Genomic DNA, 23,240 nt, shown 5'->3' with positions numbered 1-23,240 from the left:
GTAGCACACAAAGTGTTCATCCTATATTCGGGAGTTGCATAATCTCATAGTCAGAGGAACATGTATAAGTCATGAAGAAAGCAGTAGCAACAAACTAAACGATCATCGTGCTAAGCTAACGGAATGGGTCAAGTCAATCACATCATTCTCTAATGATGTGATCCCGTTAATCAAATAAAAACTCATGTCTATGGCTAGGAAACTTAACCATCTTTGATTCAACGAGCTAGTCAAGTAGAGGCAAACTAGTGACACTCTGTTTGTCTATGTATTCACACATGTACTAAGTTTCCGGTTAATACAATTCTAGCATGAATAATAAACATTTATTATGATATAAGGAAATATAAATAACAACTTTATTATTGCCTCTAGGGCATATTTCCTTCAGGGCCTTCACAAAAAAACCATGGGGGTTAAACTCAATAGCAACAGAATTATCAGTAGATAGTTTGCGAACAAAAATGAGGTCCTTAACAATGTTAGGGCAGACCACAACATCGTTGAGAGAGAGATTGGTGGGAGGGAGTTTGGTGGAGCCGGTGCCAAGGATGGGAAGACGATCGCCATTGCCAACAATGATGCTTGAAGAAAAATGCTTTGGGAAAGGACGAAATGAGGAGAGGTTACCTGCATTACCGGTGACGTGAGTGGTCGCGCTGGAGTCAAGGATCCAGTCGGTGCCATGCGCGGGGAGGCCGTGCTGGCTGTAGGCCTCGTTGAAGAGGGCGGCCTGGTCCCAAGAAGGCGCTCCGAAGTGGTACGGTGATGAAGCCGGCGGTGCAGACAACGGGGCGGGCGGCCCAGGGAGCACCATGGTGTAGGCGTGACAGTGCACACCCGGATGAGGGCCGAGAACCCCGGCGGCATTGGGGGAGTCTAGCCAGGGCGCGGAGCAGGCAACACCATACCGTATGGGGCGAGGTAGCCGGTCCACGGCGACTGCTGTGGTTGGGGTTGAGAGCTGCGCCCGCCGTTGTCAGAGCGCCCTCGACCACGGCCGCCGTTGCGGCCACACCCACGGCCGCGATCACCGCCGTTGTTGCCGCACGGGCCACCAGAGCCGCGACCAGGGGCAGGGGCGCGGTCACCACGATTGGAGCGGTCGCCACGGTCACCGCAATCGCCATGATCGTTGGAGGAGCCAGGGCCGTCGGAGATGGTGAGCGCCGCGGAGCCCACCTTCGCGGCTCGGAGGTTGATGTTGTACTTCGCCAGATCCAGGCGGGAGCGCACGACGGCGAAGGGAGGGAGCAGATCCGTGTCGCTTAGGAGAGTGCGGATGGTATCGAGGCGGGCGTCGAGGCCGTGCAAGAGCTGTTGGGTTTCGTAGTAATTTCAAAAAATTTCCTACGCACACGCAAGATCATGGTGATGCATAGCAACAAGAGGGGAGAGTGTTGTCTACGTACCCATGCAGACCGACTGCGGAAGCGTTGACACAATGTAGAGGAAGTAGTCGTACGTCTTCATGATCCAACCGATCAAGCACCGAAACTACGGCACCTTCGAGTTCGAGCACACGTTCAGCTCGATGATGATCCCCGGACTCCGATCCAGCAAAGTGTCGGGGAAGATTTCCGTCAGCACGACGGCGTGGTGACGATCTTGATGTACTACGACAGCAGGGCTTCGCCTAAACTCCGCTACAGTATTATCGAGGTCTATGGTGGCTGGGAGCACCGCACACGGCTAAGGAATAGATCACGTGGATCAACTTGTGTGTTCTAGGGTGCCTCTGCCTCAGTATATAAAGGACTAGAGGGGGGAGGCTGGCCGGCCAAGGTGTGGCGCGCCAGGAGAGTCCTACTCCCTCTGGGAGTAGGATCCCCCCCCCCCAATCCTAGTTGGAATAGGATTCCTTGAGGGGGGAAAGAGAGAGAGGGGGCCGGCCACCTCTCCTAGTCCTAATAGGACTAGGGGAAGGGGGAGGCGCACAGCCACCTTGGGCTGCCCCTTTCTCCTTTCCACTAAAGCCCACTAAGGCCCATATAGCTCCCGGAGGGTTCCGGTAACCTCCCGGTACTCCAGTAAAATCCCGATTTCACCCGGAACACTTCCGATATCCAAACATAGGCTTCCAATATATCAATCTTTACGTCTCGACCATTTCGAGACTCCTCGTCATGTCCGTGATCACATCCGGGACTTCGAACAACCTTAGGTACACAAAAATTCATAAACTCATAATATAACTGTCATCGTAACCTTAAGCGTGCGGACCCTACGGGTTCGAGAACAATGTAGACATGACCGAGACACGTCTCCGGTCAATAACCAATAGCGGGACCTGGATGCCCATATTGGCTCCTACATATTCTACGAAGATCTTTATCGGTCAGACCGCATAACAACATACGTTGTTCCCTTTGTCATCGGTATGTTACTTGCCCGAGATTCGATCGTCGGTATCCAATACCTAGTTCAATCTCGTTACCGGCAAGTCTCTTTACTCGTTCGGTAATACATCATCTCACAACTAACATATTAGTTGTAATGCTTGCAAGGCTTATGTGATGTGCATTACCGAGAGGGCCCAGAGATACCTCTCCGACAATCGGAGTGACAAAACCTAATCTCGAAATACGCCAACCCAACATGTACCTTTGGAGACACCTGTAGTACTCCTTTATAATCACCCAGTTACGTTGTGACGTTTGGTAGTACCCAAAGTGTTCCTCCGGTAAACGGGAGTTGCATAATCTCATAGTTATAGGAACATGTATAAGTCATGAAGAAAGCAATAGCAACATACTAAACGATCGGGTGCTAAGCTAATGGAATGGGTCATGTCAATCAGATCATTCTCTTAATGATGTGATCCCGTTAATCAAATAACAACTCATTGTTCATGGTTAGGAAACATAACCATCTTTGATTAACGAGCTAGTCAAGTAGAGGCATACTAGTGACACTTTGTTTGTCTATGTATTCACACATGTATTATGTTTCCGGTTAATACAATTCTAGCATGAATAATAAACATTTATCATGATTATAAGGAAATAAATAATAACTTTATTATTGCCTCTAGGGCATATTTCCTTCAGTCTCTCACTTGCACTAGAGTCAATAATCTAGATTACACCGTAATGATTCTAACACCCATAGAGCCTTGGTGCTGATCATGTTTTGCTCGTGGAAGAGGCTTAGTCAATGGGTCTGCAACATTCAGATCCGTATGTATCTTGCAAATCTCTATGTCTCCCACCTGGACTAAATCCCGGATGGAGTTGAAGCGTCTCTTGATGTGCTTGGTCCTTTTGTGAAATCTGGATTCCTTTTGCCAAGGCAATTGCACCAGTATTGTCACAAAAGATTTTCATTGGACCTGATGCACTAGGCATGACACCTAGATCGGATATGAACTCCTTCATCCAGACTCCTTCGTTCGCTGCTTCCGAAGCAGTTATGTACTCCGCTTCACATGTAGATCCCGCTACGACGCTTTGTTTAGAACTGCACCAACTGACAGCTCCACCGTTTAATGTAAACACGTATCCGGTTTGCGATTTAGAATCGTCCAGATCAGTGTCAAAGCTTGCATCAACGTAACCTTTTACGGTGAGCTCTTTGTCACCTCCATATACGAGAAACATATCCTTAGTCCTTTTCAGGTATTTCAGGATGTTCTTGACCGCTGTCCAATGATCCACTCCTGGATTACTTTGGTACCTCCCTGCTAAACTTACAGCAAGGCACACATTAGGTCTGGTACACAGCATTGCATACATGATAGAGCCTATGGCTGAAGCATAGGGAACATCTTTCATTTTCTCTCTATCTTCTGCAGTGGTCGGGCATTGAGTCTTACTCAACTTCACACCTTGTAACACAGGCAAGAACCCTTTCTTTGCTTGATCCATTTTGAACTTCTTCAAAACTTTGTCAAGGTATGTGCTTTGTGAAAGTCCAATTAAGCGTCTTGATCTATCTCTATAGATCTTAATGCCTAATATGTAAGCAGCTTTACCGAGGTCTTTCATTGAAAAACTCTTATTCAAGTATCCCTTTATGCTATCCAGAAATTCTATATCATTTCCAATTAGTAATATGTCATCCACATATAATATCAGAAATGCTACAGAGCTCCCACTCACTTTCTTGTAAATACAGGCTTCTCCGAAAGTCTGTATAAAACCAAATACTTTGATCACACTATCAAAGCGTTTATTCCAACTCTGAGAGGCTTGCACCAGTCCATAAATGGATCGCTGGAGCTTGCACACTTTGTTAGCTCCCTTTGGATCGACAAAACCTTCCGGTTGCATCATATACAACCCTTCTTCCAGAAATCCATTCAGGAATGCAGTTTTGACATCCATCTGCCAAATTTCATAATCATAAAATGCGGCAATTGTTAACATGATTCGGACAGACTTAAGCATCGCTACGGGTGAGAAGGTCTCATCGTAGTCAATCCCTTGAACTTGCCGAAAACCTTTTGCGACAAGTCGAGCTTTGTAGACAGTAATATTACTGTCAGCGTCAGTCTTCTTCTTTAAGATCCATTTATTCTCAATTGCTTGCCGATCATCGGGCAAGTCAACCAAAGTCCATACTTTGTTCTCATACATGGATCCCATCTCAGATTTCATGGCTTCAAGCCATTTTGCGGAATCTGGGCTCACCATCACTTCTTCATAGTTCGTAGGTTCATCATGATCTAGTAGCATGACTTCCATAACAGGATTACCGTACCACTCTGGCGCGGATCTTACTCTGGTTGATCTACGAGGTTCAGTAGTATCTTGATCTGAAGTTTCATGATCATTATCATTAGCTTCCTCACTAACTGGTGTAGGTGTCACTGAAACAGTTTTCTGTGATGTACTACTTTCCAGTAAGGGAGCAGGTACAGTTACCTCGTCAAGTTCTACTTTCCTCCCACTCACTTCTTTCGTGAGAAACTCCTTCTCTAGAAAGGATCCATTCTTAGCAACGAATGTCTTGCCTTCGGATCTGTGATAGAAGGTGTACCCAACAGTCTCCTTTGGGTATCCTATGAAGACACATTTCTCCGATTTGGGTTCGAGCTTATCAGGTTGAAGTTTTTTCACATAAGCATCGCAGCCCCAAACTTTAAGAAACGACAACTTTGGTTTCTTGCCAAACCATAGTTCATAAGGTGTCGTCTCAACGGATTTTGATGGTGCCCTATTTAACGTGAATGCGGCCGTCTCTAAAGCATAACCCCAAAACGATGGCGGTAAATCTGTAGGAGACATCATAGATCGCACCATATCTAGTAAAGTACGATTACGACGTTCGGACACACCATTACGCTGTGGTGTTCCGGGTGGCGTGAGTTGCGAAACTATTCCACAGTTTTTCAAATGTACACCAAACTCGTAACTCAAATATTCTCCTCCACGATCAGATCGTAGAAACTTTATTTTCTTGTTACGATGATTTTCAACTTCACTCTGAAATTCTTTGAACTTTTCAAATGTTTCAGACTTATGTTTCATTAAGTAGATATACCCATATCTGCTTAAATCATCTGTGAAGGTGAGAAAATAACGATATCCGCCACGAGCCTCAATATTCATCGGACCACATACATCGGTATGTATGATTTCCAACAAATCTGTTGCTCTCTCCATAGTACCGGAGAACGGTGTTTTAGTCATCTTGCCCATGAGGCACGGTTCGCAAGTACCAAGTGATTCATAATCAAGTGGTTCTAAAAGTCCATCGGTATGGAGTTTCTTCATGCGCTTTACACTGATATGACCTAAACGACAGTGCCACAAATAAGTTGCACTTTCATTATCAACTCTGCATCTTTTGGTTTCAACATTATGAATATGTGTATTACTACTATCGAGATTCAATAAGAATAGACCACTTTTCAAGGGTGCATGACCATAAAAGATATTACTCATATAAATAGAACAACCATTATTCTCTGATTTAAATGAATAACCGTCTCACATTAAACAAGATCCAGATATAATGTTCATGCTCAACGCTGGCACCAAATAACAATTATTTAGGTCTAATACTAATCTCGAAGGTAGATGTAGAGGTAGCGTGCCGACCGCGATCACATCGACTTTGGAACCGTTTCCCACGCGCATCGTCACCTCGTGCTTTGCCAGTGTTCGCTTAATCCTTAGTCCCTGTTTCGAGTTGCAAATATTAGCAACAGAACCAGTATCAAATACCCAGGTGCTACTGCGAGCTCTAGTAAGGTACACATCAATAACATGTATATCACATATACCTTTGTTCACCTTGCCATCCTTCTTCTCCGCCAAATACTTGGGGCAGTTCCGCTTCCAGTGACCAATCTGCTTGCAGTAGAAGCACTCAGTTTCAGGCTTAGGTCCAGACTTGGGTTTCTTCTCATGAGCAGCAACTTGCTTGCTGTTCTTCTTGAAGTTCCCCTTCTTCTTCCCTTTGCCCTTTTTCTTGAAACTAGTGGTCTTGTTAACCATCAACACTTGATGCTCCTTCTTGATTTCTACCTCCGCAGCTTTCAGCATTGCAAAGAGCTCGGGAATAGTCTTGTTCATCCCTTACATATTATAGTTCATCACGAAGCTCTTGTAGCTTGGTGGCAATGATTGGAGAATTCTATCAATGACGCAATCATCCGGAAGATTAACTCCCAATTGAATCAATTGATTATTATACCCAGACATTTTGAGTATATGCTCACTGACAGAACTGTTCTCCTCCATCTTGCAGCTATAGAACTTATTGAAGACTTCATATCTCTCAATCCGGGCATTTGCTTGAAATATTAACTTCAACTCCTGGAACATCTCATATGCTCCATGACGTTCAAAACGTCGTTGAAGTCCCGATTCTAAGCCGTAAAGCATGGCACACTGAACTATCGAGTAGTCATCAGCTTTGCTCTGCCAGACGTTCATAACATCTGGTGTTGCTCCAGCAGCAGGCCTGGCACCTAGCGGTGCTTCCAGGACGTAATTCTTCTGAGCAGCAATGAGGATAATCCTCAAGTTACGGACCCAGTCCGTATAATTGCTACCATCATCTTTCAACTTTGCTTTCTCAAGGAACGCATTAAAATTCAACGGAACAACAGCATGAGCCATCTATCTACAATCAACATAAACATGCAAGATACTATCAGGTACTAAGTTCATGATAAGTTTAAGTTCAATTAATCAAATTACTTAAGAACTCCCACTTAGATAGACATCCCTCTAATCCTCTAAGTGATCACGTGATACAAATCAACTAAACCATAACCGATCATCACGTGAGATGGAGTAGTTTTCAATGGTGAACATCGTTATGTTGATCATATCTACTATATGATTCACGCTCGACCTTTCGGTCTCCGTGTTCCGAGGCCATATCTGCATATGCTAGGCTCGTCAAGTTTAACCTGAGTATTCTGCGTGTGCAAAACTGGCTTGCACCCGTTGTAGATGGACGTAGAGCTTATCACACCCGATCATCACATGGTGTCTGGGCACAACGAACTTTGGCAACGGTGCATACTCAGGGAGAACACTTCTTGATAATTTAGTGAGAGATCATCTTATAATGCTACCGTCAATCAAAGCAAGATAAGATGCAATAAAAAGATAAACATCACATGCAATCAATATAAGTGATATGATATGGCCATCATCATCTTGTGCTTGTGATCTCCATCTCCGAAGCACCGTCATGATCACCATCGTCACCGGCGTGACACCTTGATCTCCATCGTAGCATCGTTGTCGTCTCGCCAATCTTATGCTTCCACGACTATCACTACCGTTTAGTAATAAAGTAAGCATTACATCGCGATTGCATTGCATACAATAAAGCGACAACCATATGGCTCCTGCCAGTTGCCGATAACTCGGTTACAAAATATGATCATCTCATACAATAAAATTTAGCATCATGCCTTGACTATATCACATCACAACATGCCCTGCAAAAACAAGATAGACGTCCTCTACTTTGTTGTTGCAAGTTTTACGTGCCTGCTACGGGCTTAAGCAAGAACCAATCTCACCTACGCATCAAAACCACAACGATAGTTTGTCAAATAGACTCCGTTTTAACCTTCGCAAGGACCAGGCGTAGCCACACTTGGTTCAACTAAAGTTGGAGAGACAGTCGCCCGCAAGCCACCTATGTGCAAAGCACGTCGGGGGAACCGGTCTCGCGTAAGCGTACGCGTAATGTTGGTCCGGGTCGTCTCGTCCAACAATGCCGCCGAACCAAAGTATGACATGCTGGTAGGCAGTATGACTTATATCGCCCACAACTCACTTGTGTTCTACTCGTGCATATAACATCAACATAAATAACCAGGCTCTGATGCCACTGTTGGGTTTCGTAGTAATTTCAACAATTTTCCTACGCACACGCAAGATCATGGTGATGCATAGCAACGAGAGGGGAGTGTTGTCTACGTACCCACGCAGACCGACTGCGGAAGCGTTGACACAACGTAGAGGAAGTAGTCGTACGTCTTCACGATCCAACCGATCAAGCACCGAAACTACGACACCTCCGAGTTTGAGCACACGTTCAGCTCGATGACGATCCCCGGACTCCGATCCAGCAAAGTGTCGGGGAAGAGTTCCGTCAGCACGACGGCGTGGTGACGATCTTGATGTACTACGGCAGCAGGACTTCGCCTAAACTCCGCTACAGTATTATCGAGGACTATGGTGGCTGGGAGCACCGCACACGGCTAAGGAATAGATCATCTGGATCAACTTGTGTGTTATAGGGTGCCTCTGCCTTAGTATATAAAGGACTAGAGGGGGGAGGCTGGCCGGCCAAGGTGTGGCGCGCCAGGAGAGTCCTACTCCCTCTCGGAGTAGGATTCCCCCCCCCCCAATCCTAGTTGGAATAGGATTCCTTGAGGGGGGAAAGAGAGAGAGGGGGCCGGCCACCTCTCCTAGTCCTAATAGGACTAGGGGAAGGGGGGAGGCGCACAGCCACCTTGGGCTGCCCCTTTATCCTTTCCACTAAAGCCCACTAAGGCCCATATAGCTCCCGGGGGGTTCCGGTAACCTCCCGGTACTCCGGTAAAATCCCGATTTCACCCGGAACACTTCCGATATCCAAACATAGGCTTCCAATATATCAATCTTTACGTCTCGACCATTTCGAGACTCCTCGTCATGTCCGTGATCACATCCGGGACTTCGAACAACCTTAGGTACACAAAAATGCATAAACTCATAATATAACTGTCAATGTAACCTTAAGCGTGCGGACCCTACGGGTTCGAGAACAATGTAGACATGACCGAGACACGTCTCCGGTCAATAACCAATAGCGGGACCTGGATGCCCATATTGGCTCCTACATATTCTACGAAGATCTTTATCGGTCAGACCGCATAACAACATACGTTGTTCCCTTTGTCATCGGTATGTTACTTGCCCGAGATTCGATCGTCGGTATCCAATACCTAGTTCAATCTCGTTACCGGCAAGTCTCTTTACTCGTTCCGTAATACATCATCTAACAACTAACATATTAGTTGTAATGCTTGCAAGGCTTATGTGATGTGCATTACCGAGAGGGCCCAGAGATACCTCTCCGACAATCGGAGTGACAAAACCTAATCTCGAAATACGCCAACCCAACATGTACCTTTGGAGACACCTGTAGTACTCCTTTATAATCACCCAGTTACGTTGTGACGTTTGGTAGTACCCAAAGTGTTCCTAAACGGGAGTTGCATAATCTCATAGTTATAGGAACATGTATAAGTCATGAAGAAAGCAATAGCAACATACTAAACGATCGGGTGCTAAGCTAATGGAATGGGTCATGTCAATCAGATCATTCTCTTAATGATGTGATCCCGTTAATCAAATAACAACTCATTGTTCATGGTTAGGAAACATAACCATCTTTGATTAACGAGCTAGTCAAGTAGAGGCATACTAGTGACACTTTGTTTGTCTATGTATTCACACATGTATTATGTTTCCGGTTAATACAATTCTAGCATGAATAATAAACATTTATCATGATTATAAGGAAATAAATAATAACTTTATTATTGCCTCTAGGGCATATTTCCTCAAGAGCTGCATCGTCAGATCGTGATCGAGTTGTACGGTACCGATGTCCCCGTTTGGGACGTGTTTGTTTTGGTTTTGCCACCACGGTGGCTGCCACATATGTGGAGGATGTCACGAGATGACATTGGGGCCACTCATGACATAGCCCAAATGGGAGTTTGTCGGAGTGGCTGGGAGAGTGTTATGCAATAGATTGGTTTTGTTGCAACGTCGTTGGTCCACCAGAATAAGAGCACGAGGCCATCAGTTCCATGGTGTGGGTATAGTGTACTGACCTCTGCAGAGTGTATAATTTATAGATAGCCGTGTCCTCGGATATGAGCACGGTTCGTAGTAGGTCATAATGTGGGTCAACAGAAATAATTAACCTGCACACTTAATAACACCGAAATGGCACAAGTAGAAGTTGGTGATCGTGTGATGATCATATGGTTGGTATTGTTGTGATCGAGTGATGATCGCGATGGTAAGATGTTGATGGTGGCTACGAGGTAACCCCGAGATGGTAAGAGAGTCTGAGGGACCGTGATAATAACCCACGTACACATCATGAATTATAGTATCATGTTCATGCTCATGCATTAACATGTTAAATGCCTTGTTATTGTTTGTCGTGTTTGCTTTGTTTGTTGTGTGTTTGTGGGTACATTCCAAGTACTCACCTGGCGTGTCATGCCAGATGCAGGAGAAGACGGGCAAGGAGTTGATGTCGATCGGTACGCCGCGTTCTAGGCCGTGTCCCAGCAGTGTCCTTGCGGAGTGGAGTCCCGCTAGCTTGTCCTTCCGCTGCCGAGCAGGAGTTTCCCTTATCGTCGAAGCCCCTGAGATGTTTACTGTGTACGTAAGTGCAGCCGCATCGTGTGTGCCGCTTGGCCTCGCCTGTCATGTAATATTCGAACCTATGTATCTGCAAGAGATCAATAAAGCAGTTATTTTCTGTACCAAGTTGTTGTGTGTTGCCAGAAGACATGATCTCTGGACTGGCAATACAAGGTAAACCGGTTGCTCTTAGCCGGGGTGCCACATGACCCAAATGTTTTCTAAAAAATTGTATCAACATTAGAAGCATTCCTGTCAATTTGGTCGCTTTTCAACGTTGTATGGATTTTCTAGGGTTTTCATTGCTTTCTGACATTCAAAGAATTTTTGTCGTAGATAAATAACAGAAATCAAAAATACAATAGTTAAAAATATTACAACATTTTTTCTGTACAAGAACATTTTCAAAGAGGAGACCTCAAAATTATTCCAAACCCAAACTTTTGTTAAATTCTAAGCCCAAAAATTATTAATAACAACTTGTTTACAATTTCATACACATTTCTCAAAATCAAACATATTTCTATACGTGGATATTAAATTGTTAGCATTAAAACACAATATCTTGTTTTAAATTCCATAATTATAAAAAAAGAATTTTTTAATCCACACTCGGACGCCTCGCTTGACTCAGCGAGTGCAAATATAGCATGAAATTGATTACAAATTTTGGCTTTGTTTTTCAGACATTTTTTCCTGCAACTTTAATGTTTTCATGATAAATAATACTTTAGAAAACAACTAAGGCCCAACAACCGAGCCCGGTGCGTTTAATGGGTCGGCCAGCGCGTCACCAAGTCAACTACACGTGGCGTAAATCTTTTTTAGTACCACCTCGCCTCGAGAGAATTGCGTTAACCGGCTTAAATAGCCGGGCGTAGTCGGAGACGGTGAGGTTCCCCTGCTTGAGGTTGCGGAATTGGCGCGTGAGATGAAGGTAGCGAGCCCCCTGGTTGGACTGGAAGTAGTCCCGCACGCGAGTCCACACCGTGTACGCATCGTTGGCGCCCCCCATGATGAGCTCGAGGAGGGAGTCAGCCAGGGTGAAGAGGATCCAAAGGGTCAGCCGTTGATCCACGGCAAGCCAGGCGGCGTCGGGATTGGCAGGGGGCGGGTGAAGAACATGGTGCTGGACGCGATGCTGGAGAAGAACGAAGTTGAAGAAAGTACGTCACTTGATGTAGTTGTTCTCCGAGGGATCGAGTTTGAACTTGATGTGATTTGAGATGTGGTCTTGATGGAAGTTCAGAAGAGACTGAGGATCGTGGGCAGGGACGGAGCCAGGATTTGAACATAGGGGGAGCGAAAGAGATTACTATACCTCTACAGTTAGCTACATAATCATATGATTAGCATGTTGAATTCAGAGTTTCAATGTAAAGCGTTTTGACTTGAAGCAAATGGCTTGAAAAGAGCAATATGTGTTTTGTCCAGAAAAAAACAGCTAAACCGAGAGAATAGATAAACTAGGTATTTACCTATCGTCGAGTAAACACATGTAACTACATCTGCTACTATCTAATGCTTTAGGGATTACCATATTAATAATATACTGATGTCAAAATAATAATTATTATACATTTATACCTCATGAAACGATCCATTCCCGCCATGGAAGATGGTGCATGCTGGCAGCAAGCCGGCAACAGAGATCAGCGGCGGCCATTACAGACTACAGAGTCACCGTTTAGTCAAGTTTGGATGTAGAGGAGATGCAACCAATCACAAACAATTGTGCTTCCTGATGGTGGCTGATGGCAGCAAGCGGGCAGCGGCCGCAATATTGGGAATCTGAGACCAAATCGTGTGATGAGCTAATTGTTCATTCATGTAGTTCTACAGTTACAACTTCTAGGGTTTGAGAGACAACCTAATCTAATGCTAAAAAGTAAGTAAACACTAACCTTTTTACCCTCGTTTGGTTGCTCGTCCATACGGCCGGCCGACAAGAATGCGGGGTCGACACATCGATACTTTTCCTGTCCTTTTCCCTTCTCGAAGGAGAGATTTGATAGAAGATCTAGCAGATGGCCGGCGGCAGGCTCGATCGAGGAGCAGTTTTTTTAGCAGGTTGGCAACGAAGCGATTAGATTTACAGGAGATCTCAACCGTGCGTACTTCTTCCTAGCCTTTTTTGAGGGATTACCGCTGCTTCCTAGCCTGGCGCGCGGCCTCTTTGTTTCCATTGTGGGCTACCTTCCATTCTTATTTTTCAGGAATTTGGGCCTTTTGGCTGCAATCGCTTGTGACAACAGTACATGGGCTCTGGCCATGCGAGGCACAGGGGGGCCGAAGCAAGTCACGGACAGTTGTTTACGAAGAAAAATTAGCGACCAACTGATCGCTATTAAGGTGTGACTAGATCGTTAGGGGGGGTCTCGCCCCCCCTCGTCACCCCTTGAATCCGTCCCTGATCGTGGGGTGGGTGGGGAGGAGGTGTGACCTTGGTGGAGAGGGCAGAAGAGGCAGCGGGGATGGAACTAGGAGGGGAGGACACGGCGGTGGCGGCATCAGCAGAGGAAGGGAGGTCGCCGAAGATGTCCTCGAAGGCCATGGTATCTGATACCAAGATAGACGGAGGAAATAGCTGTTATGAAATCATGTTGATTATGGACAGAAGTTACAGGGTACAAATAGCCTGATCACAACGACTCCCGCAACGAGAGGCACGCAGGCCAGTGCGGGGAGTGGACCTGGCGATCCTAAGGACTAGGAGATCGTTACAACACATTACAATGGTATACATACATGTAGATACATACACAGATACGTTAACACGGGGAAAGACGGCGATGCACTCCTGGAACGGAGCACCACCACGGTGCTCCCTTGGCTAAAGGTGGCAAGGTTCATCGCCGCCTTCTTGATGGTATCATTGACAGGCCACCCCCTCCGTTCCGCCCTCGAGTATTTCCGGCGGATGCTGTCAGCCTCCCACTCCGCAGCTGACATCCCATCTGGCCTCACCTTAGGGCATGTACAATGCATAGCCTCAAGGTGATGCCTCGCATGTCATGTAGGATCGGATATGACGTAAAGTAGGTTCGGATAGAGAAGCGGGATCCTTTTCAGAAGGCGGGTGCTTGAAGAGAAAAAATATGGTCCGGTGACAAAAGCTGAAAAGGTTAAGTGAAAAGTAGAGATGCATGTGTACTAGTCTTTATTTTTTATTTCTTAATGAGGCCCACTAGTGATAGCTTGCATGGAGAAAAAAAATTAATGTAGATGCCTCAAATTATTTTTTGTTATGAGGCATATGTATCCATATGCCACCATTGTACATGCCCTTAGGCACCAGCTTCTTGCGTGGCTTGGCATAGGTCGTCATTGTCGCCGCCTTTGGTCCCTTCGACAGCATGGCGGCGAGGGGGGCAAACGGTGTGCGTGGACGACGAGGGCGTGGGTTAGACAGGAAACAGGAGCATCGGGCGGGAGAAATGGAATGAAGAAAGGTAAAGTGAAGTAGATCTGTTGTGCCACTGCCAGGCCTGGCCCACCTATCGATATCCGACATGGCATCCCTGGCCACCTGTGTCGGACGCTCCCACAAGGCGCCATGTGGGTCATTTTTTTTGGCGGAATAGGGGCCATTTTTTAACATTGGTAATCAAATTTTCAGGTATAATAAACTTGGTACAGATGAATATCCAGTAGAATTTAATCATGCGAATTTTCATGAAAAATAGCACTCATATACCCGAGTAGAAACTCTGGTGAACTTTCTTGAAACAAAACACAATAATTTCCGACCTAACGCACACGAGGACCCAACGGTCCCATTGAAAGGCATAAATATTTACAGCAATGGGACATGCAGACATTTTGCAAAAAAAAAAAAATTGGGACATGCAGACGTGTCACGGTTTGTATTTCACAGTCCGGACTCAGATGGCTTCACATGTCTCAAATACTCGTGGCAAACTGACACCGGTATGGGCTGTAACGTCCAATCACCGCGCGGTCAGGTACTGTGCAAGGATTATCTTTGCTCCATAGCTCTACTGCCTGAGATGTCTAAACTTTTATCAGCACATGGGAAAATAACAATATGTGATCAAATTTATGTGGTTTGGGACCGTTACCTTCTACGTGGCTAATTGGATAAGTCGGCAATGCTAAGGTATGACTCTGACATTATCAAAACTATAAGTGAACTCCATCCTGTATATGACCTCGCGCCCTTCCCCTTGCCTCTGTTCTTCTGGTCATACTTCTCCCAGAAGAAGCCTGTCTCATGGTAATTATGCACAATATTCCTACAAAATGCGAGCAGACTATAAGAGATGTTACGCTTCAACTACTTTCAATCAGCATGCGAGAAGGAAAGATGGCTGTACCGAATCAGGTTCGATCTTAGTTCATCATACAGCTCACCTGCCCTGCCCATGTACGGGCCGTCCGCTGCAGTACAGGATGATGTTAAGATCAGCGTGCACGCAGTGAAGTTTACCAAAGTCTACATTACTTGTTTCACAGCAAGTGTCAAAGATTTTACCGTGTGAGTAGTGATGAAGTGCCGAAAGAATCATGTAGTTCATGTTTATCCAAATTGGACCTCTCCAAGACGGAGCAGCATGTGGCATATTACGCTTCATGTACATTGAACTGGACCATGGGTCAGCAAATTATAATTCAGAATCCAGTTGCCCGTTTAGCCGATAATAACATTACACAAGTATAATATGACTGGCCAGTTACGCTTTTTGACATAGATGTTCTGTAAGTTCCAAAGTTTGAGGTGCCTTCACCAAGAGAAATAAACAGTGACCTTTAGATGTATACCTTGTTCTAGAAAGTGACCGAATGCCATAATCCGTCCACAAGATAGACCTATCAGATATGATGTCCAGCTGCTTCTCAAGAACCCATGATTCCTGCAAAAAGTTAAATGGTGCTTATCACTCTGGTACAGTTCAGATGAGCGTCAGTATCACTAAGCTGGGATGGAGAATACTAAAAATGAGAAACAAGTAGATGGAAGTTAAGAGCTTACTGGTGGAATGGCCCCCATCATGAAGGGGAAAAGGCTGACATAACCAACATGGGGTACTAATTGCAGATGAGGCTGTAATGTCTCTCTTAAAAGTACCCGTCTCATGGCATACTTACCTTCTAATTCATACCATCTCAACCGAACCTTCAACAATGATCTTAAAATCAAAATCATCATGTCTGGTAAGTAATGACAAATTCAGAGGAAATGCAACACCAACCTTTTCTGTATGTTTACCATAATCAAAATAGCCACCACTTTTAACATCCAAGTGCATCTGTAAAGATGAGAAGACTTACAATAATGAATCTAACAAATAATAGCTTGAACACCTTCATGACATACATAAACTCAATGGCAGTTGATAAAAAGCATGTAGCAGATATTGCTATTTGAGTAAAAAAATAAGCACATATTATATCATGAATTTGAGCCTTTCGTGCAATACTTTATGGTCTTCTACTGGCATATGGAAACCATAATATTGGAATACTCCGCAGAAAATAGAAAGATCAGCATGTTTTTCTCCAATACTGCTCCCAAGATATTTTCTTATGTTACCCTTCAAATTTAGGCGGGAAGTAAAATAAAAAATACACACTGAAGTTCTCGATAGCATTAACCACCACCGTTCAACAGCTTGTCTAGTTAAAATGGTTGCATACGAAAATTGTATCATATTTGTAATTATTAGCATTCCGTTGAATGCATTTATTCAAATCCAAAATATAATGCATCAACTTTTTTTCAAAAATAAATATCTGATTGATCTAAAAAAAGATAGCATCCACAAATGAGAAGAAATTGTCAGAAATTCCAGAGAATTACCTTGTTAAGGGTCCCAAAATCCGAAAGTTGAATTGACAGATTATAGTAATCCTGTAGAAGTTCAATAAAATGTTTCAAGAAGAGACACTCGGAGAATGGTTAAGGCAAAGCTACAAGTTATGTTTATACAGTACCTTCTCAAGATAGGTGTCCATTTTAAGCAATTCTGCAATTAACCGCATACATTTTGTAGCAAGAAGCATCCAACATCGAAGATCAACATGGCGTTCATCATCATTAGGGTGAGACGCACGAGGATAGTCATCCAAACCAGATGTCGATGTCTGTACAACACTAAGTGTGATCATGCTGCTTCAGTAATGTAGAGAAGGCAAGGGAAGAAACTCGATTCTCAACAGCTAAAGCTTTTATCAAATTAATAAGCAGTAGTGGGAGCAAGCAACTAAGAACTGTTCCAAAACCTTTGGGTTCAACTCCCGTATCGTTATACTGTCTCTTCCATGCCAAAAAAAAGTCCCTTCATACTTCCCTAGAAACAAATTTTCCAGGTAAAAAAAAAATCAATGAGAAACAGATAGGCAATCTGGACATGACAAGTAGAAACATAATGGGTTAGCTTCTGATGTAGAAGATCGACAGAAAAGACGATTTTATCAGCTGTGTTAGCTGTTTTCACTTCTGGCCTAGCTTTGGTTACTTTCTCGGAATTGTGCCAATTTGCTTACTGCAATTAGAGTGCGCCTTTGGTCAGATGATTATAGATCTAATCATATCAGCTTGCTGATTCAGCATGTTCAAGCATTTTCTGAACAGTCCCCATGCGTGCCAGAACAAAAATAGATTATATCCATTTGCAAAGCCACCTATGGTTAGTCAATCTTAAGAGTAAATAAAGAATATAAAACAAGGGAACAGCAAACCTCACCAGATTGTCTACTGTTGAACCACTGAAAACAAGAATTCAGCCGTACATAAGCCCTTTCAAGGAAAGTGGAAATTTTTTCAGCTTCCTCACCCGAAAACTGGTTTGCACGCATGCCACTTGCCAAGTCTGAGATGAGAAATTAAAAAACATGATTCAATTCACAGAATTGAAAGCACTTAATCACAATTGTTCATTGCCCAGATCAAAACATTAACAAAAGCGTTTGATGCTTGGCCAATGCGAATAAGTCTCTCAGCACATAATTTTATACGCATGCGCCAAAGCAACTAATGTCACAAAATCTGTAGAACTTCTAAGCCATGTTTTCACTTGCATGAGTATTATTTTATATGCGCTGGATATCTGAAGTAGGAGGGTTATCGGGGAACAGGCCAGTGGCCAACTGATGGTAGGAAAGTTGTTTAACCTCCAAAACTACCCAAGTTCAAGTCCCAGGAGGAAGGCGCATATCTGGCCATCTCATTCTTTAATGAATCCTAAGGAGCTCCTTGCTCATTTTTCCTAATTAAAAGAAGATTGACAAAGATGGGGAATTTTTATTTGTATCCTGATTATATTTCAACATTTGTCATTTAGAAGCATGCAAGTTGCAAAACTAAACAGCAAATCTAGGAAAGAATTTAGATATCACAATTCTAAACACAAATGAAAAAGCAAGGGAGGAACTAATGCCCTACCATGTATCGCAAGAAATAAGGTCAGAGGGTTTCCATTGGAAGGGTCCTGCAGAACAAACTTCTCGGGTACTAGGCTGCATGAAGCCAAAACTAGATGTAAGGAATTGAGAAATCAGTAGCTATGAGCATAGTTATTTGTTTTTAGTGGACACTAACCTTAATGATTCAGCTCCTAAGATTTGGTCTGTTGGAATCCATCCATCTGCATTAATTAGATCTAACCAATGACCAATTATATCCATGGATATCTGAGCATCCCAGCGCCTGTAAATCGGTGCATGTTAATAATAAACAGAAACCAATAGCATGAAAGCAAAAATGTCCAGATAAAGAAATGGTGTAGCACACATGATGCATCAAAGATTATGAATTGATCAAATGCTTACCAAATGACTAACTGATGGAAGCCCTCGTGCCACAGGAATCCCCTAGGGAAGAATGAGCGACTTGGGACGGCTGTATATAGCGCTGCAGGCCAATATGGAATATGTTTATCGCCATATTTTTGCTGCAATGGAAATGCTTCAAACATTATATTTTTTGGTGATATGCAATAACTTAGAATTTCTATCTGGCCTACTAACAGATTGAACACAGTTCTAATGAGAAAAATAAACTACACAGGAGTTCCAGTATGAGCAGATCAATACACAGAGTAATGCGGCCAACACCCCTGAGGAAAAGGGAAGAGATAAGATTATGAGATGAATCCCAAACTTACAATGAAACTTTTTGGGAATGCAATTTTTGACTGCCCGAAGAAGTAGCCGATACCACCAAGAAGACTTGACAAGGCGACTCTACCAACAGATAGTTCTTTGGATAGGATCTGCATCAGAGCAACAATACATCAACATACATCCATGACGTCCTTTCTAGTCAAGATTTATCTACTTCCTAGAACACTACTTATCTCCCTAGCAAGAGATCAATTTGCATTTAGAGTGTCCTGCAACTGCCAACCACACAAACACTAGCAAAAATGAACCAGCCTATCATGTACACACACGAAAGCAAATGCAGATTTGATTAGGAAAATTATATATATATATATATATATATATATATATATATATATATATATATATATATATATATATATATAGTTGAGACACGCCAGTGCAAAAAAAGAGATTGCGGAAATCACAAAGTCACAAAGCTCATCCAATGAGTTGCATGGTGGCACCTTATTATTGACATTGAAAATGTGATTGTATCTCTCTTCAAAATGCTTCTGTTTTGATTCAAGGCGCATGCTCAGCATGGGACCTAAAAATGTGAAGTCAGTACTAATATAACAACTAACAAACAATGAAACAATGACTTCAAAATTCCTAAATTTCAGGTTAAACAGAAACCAAACATGCAGGTAAAAAGGGGTAAGAATTCAACACCACAACCCCTTCTGAACCTGTACCTTACCGCCCCTCCGGTATCTTCCAACAAAGACCAAACTGCAAGCCAAGAGAGCAAGAGGAACAGAATAGCAGTTCTTCAACAGTGTATATGCATTCATAGGAGCAGCGATTTGTTCTCTCATTCTATCCTTGTCAGCTGCATGCATTAGTTCTTTGTTACCTCCACAGGAAGACTAGCATTGTCATGCCCTTGTCTTCAAGTACGCAATTGCACACCACTATCCTGGGAGGTTAGTATGCTGACGAATTTTCTTTTTAATTGGTTTATTTTTTAGTAAATACCAAGGTAAACTTCATTCCTACAATTTTGCCATATTGTTGCAACAGTGTGTGTTCCTTTTAACAAATGAAACACAGTTTTAGAATCAACATCTAACTTCTGTTTTGCAGGCATTCAAACACACTGTCAGAACTCGAAACAGCTGGTGAAAGATTTCAGCAACTTAATTGGTACACGTCCTGGAAACAGCCTCTTACAGAAATGTAGGGAAAGGCTGCGTACAATAGACCCAAAGTGGTCGGACCCTTCCCCAGACCCTGCGCAAGATGGAGCTACATGCACCGGGCTGCCCTTTTAATTGGTACACGTCCTCGATGTACATTGCATAACGGAACCCTTGTGTTTGTGCACTAGGTAATATGCACTCAGTGAGCAGTTTTTGTGAAATAATTTGAAACCATATGATTATGTCTTGTATTGCGATGACCCTCGTGGAGTATATATGTAGACTATGTAGTACATGTGAGGAATAGATACTTCAAGTACAACGCAAGTTTTGTAAGATTTAAACGATTTTATGATATTATGTGGCTATCTTTTCTATATACATGAATGTTCTCGTTCATTTTTAGTTTACACCTGGACATTTGCGACGATAAAAAATAAAAATGACATGGCAACGCATGGGCGTTCAGCTAGTGCGTTCAAAATTCCTAGATTTCAGGTTAAACAGAAACCAAACATGCAGGTAAAAAGAGGCATGATATCTATGCAAGGAAACAAAAACGAAGCCAATAGCACATGTTTCCTCCTTCAAAATGTTCAGTGCATGCATATCATGGATGATAGACATGAATCCCATGTGAACAGATCATATCTCTACAGATTATGCACTATGCAGCAAACTCACCTGTCAGCCTTTTAACACGCTCTGCAATCATTGAATTGTCTAAGCCAGCTCCTGACAAGAACACTATGTCTATTATGGCAGGAAGTTTTATGGAAACCTGTAAAAACACAGAGAAAACATAAATAAAGCACCTGGTGTATGTTGACCTATTCTAGGGTTCACAGTTGATACATATATAAGGTTGTATGATTGTGAATTCATATTGATGTAATACATGTTGTCTCCTTTGAAGTACCTGATAGATCATTATATTTGAAGAGTCTTCAATCATGTCTGGTAGGTTAAGGTTCCCAGTTTGCATTTCCTAGAAAGATCCAAAGAATCAGCTAAATGCATTGCAAAACACTACTTCAGAACATAATACAGAGATACGCAAGTTTCTAAAACTTGTATTCCAATAATATGGTAAACAAAAAGAGTTAAGACGGTACATTTTTCCTTAGTGTTTGCTCAACAAGATCAGTTAGTTCATGCATGTTGATCGACTGGAACCCAGCTCTGTGAATTTCCACATTGTCCTGTGAGAAAAGAGTTCATATGTGACAACATAAATATCAACCATGGGTCATTATATCGCCACACTAATAGTAAGAAATACCAAACAAAAGCTAAAGTTATGAGTATCAGAATGTATACCTTAGATCCCAAATGGAGCTCCCAGCCACCAATATCGTCATGTAACCCAAACGCCAAAAGAGCATGACCACTTAAATAAGTCTCATGTGAGCCCACAGTGATCAAATTTCTATCTTCGTCGGCAATATAGAAGAATAGATGTGTTGCGCTTTGTTGGGCTTCACTTAAACTTGACCTAAAATAAAGGCGAGATGAATTTCTTTTGATTCCTTATACAATGTTCAGGTAGCAAGCAAAGCAATAACAGATGATATCTTTCTCATGCTTGACACTAAATAATTCTACAAACTACTTTGTTTAAAACATGATTTCTTTCAGTTTGCAACAGATGAATACCTCTTGTCCTGTGCCTCCAGTCGAACAACCCAATCTCCACCGTAGCCACTTCCCTCTCCTTTCTCTTTGAGGAAGCTAGTGGTCAAACGTAAAGCATGATCAATCAACTCTTGACGTCCATAGTCCCTGCCATTGTGAGCCTCCCACCCATGCTTGATAAGCTTATCAAAATCTTGGCAAGTGTGACGAAGAGAATATTGTCCATTTCTCATGTCAAGCCACATCAACCCAGCTAAGAGAGATCGTGGGGTTCTGTAATATAAATTGCAGCGGCATGATTTTTCACAGGCTTGGCAGTACATAATCAACATAATAAACAATAAAATAGCAAGCTGAACCAGTAGCAAAAAGAGTACATCACACCTCCACATGCGTACTAACCAAATGAGAGAACAAAACATATATGTGTGCCTAATGTTCTTTTTTTAGGGAAGTGTGCCAAATGTTCGTCAGATGAATTGGCATAGATATTCCAAGATGACTAAGAGAGAGAATCATCATAACTAGAATTGTAAAAAGGGCAAGAGAAAAGAGATGGGTGAAGTGAAGCACCTAGCACGAATTCCCAGATATAAGTTCGGCCTGTAAGTTCCCCAATACAAGCTCTCCTGATGTTCGCCTTGGAACTGCATACAGACAATACTAAGCATCACTGCATCAGGAATATAATCTGTATGGTACCAAAACATACAATAAAATGGAGCCTTACATCACATATAAACCATCCAGAACTGGGTAAATTTCACTAGCGCTTAACAATTGCTTCGCTGGAGCTCTGAGAAAACATATAATTGTAGTTTGTTGCACTAATGTAATTGAATGTTTAGCCCCAGTTCATCTAAGCCAGATATGTCAACCTGCTGTTCGAACGTAGAATAGCGGTGGCCCATTCCCTTATTGTTCTAAAGTCCACTACGCACTGGTTAGCAAAGCATGAATAATACTATAATAACTTCAATAATAACAACACCTAACGGAGCAATTAGGATGTTTCTAACATAGCAAGTGTTGATAGGAATGACGGCAGGGACTACGTATCGTCACCTGAGGAAGATCCATCATCAGGGGCGCATCAAGTGGCGTCACTGAGCGTTCCATCCCGCGCTTCGCCAAACGAAACTCCACATACGGCCATGAGAAGTATACCAGGAAGCTGATGAAGGTCACCCAGAGAAGCAGGGTCCCGGGGCTTGCGGGCATGAAGCGCGTCAAGGGTGCGGGAAGCTGATGCCACCAACTGCGCCGACCGCGCCGCGCTGCCGCGGCGGCGGTCGCGGCGGGCCGGGGCGCGCCCGGTTCAGGGTCCCCGTGGCTCCTGGGGGGACGCCGTGTGGCGCCACCTCTGGCCATCTGAGAAGCCCGGCGATCTCCCCGTTTCTGGGATGGAGGCGCGCGTCGATGGAAGAGGCTGCGGCGCGTGCGGCGTCCAGGGGAGAGAGGGAGGGGGGCGGGCGGCGCTCAACCAGGA

General features: G+C 43.5%; 1 protein-coding gene across 1 annotated transcript; it reads right to left on the bottom strand.

The window, feature by feature from the left end:
* Positions 1–14,491: 14,491 nt before the first annotated feature.
* Positions 14,492–23,205, bottom strand: LOC119270373 (alpha-glucosidase 2-like). Its single transcript, XM_037552380.1, has 23 exons — positions 22,817–23,205; positions 22,325–22,398; positions 21,773–22,024; positions 21,437–21,611; positions 21,232–21,318; positions 21,036–21,104; positions 20,801–20,897; positions 19,439–19,521; positions 18,974–19,081; positions 18,639–18,760; positions 18,409–18,516; positions 18,253–18,326; positions 17,555–17,680; positions 17,091–17,158; positions 16,803–16,952; positions 16,669–16,719; positions 16,061–16,117; positions 15,841–15,984; positions 15,630–15,721; positions 15,343–15,452; positions 15,185–15,248; positions 14,930–15,103; positions 14,492–14,852 (listed from the first exon to the last, which is right to left on the bottom strand). The coding sequence occupies exons 1-22, from the start codon at positions 23,120–23,122 to the stop codon at positions 14,941–14,943; spliced, it is 2,580 nt and encodes an 859-aa protein (XP_037408277.1). The 5' UTR covers positions 23,123–23,205; the 3' UTR covers positions 14,492–14,852; positions 14,930–14,940.
* Between the last annotated feature and the right edge of the window lie 35 nt (positions 23,206–23,240).

This window comes from Triticum dicoccoides, chromosome 3A (assembly GCF_002162155.2).
Source record: "Triticum dicoccoides isolate Atlit2015 ecotype Zavitan chromosome 3A, WEW_v2.0, whole genome shotgun sequence".
NCBI lineage: Eukaryota > Viridiplantae > Streptophyta > Magnoliopsida > Poales > Poaceae > Triticum > Triticum dicoccoides.
Note: the sequence above shows the minus strand (reverse complement) of the source record. Positions and strands in the feature narration are given on the sequence as shown.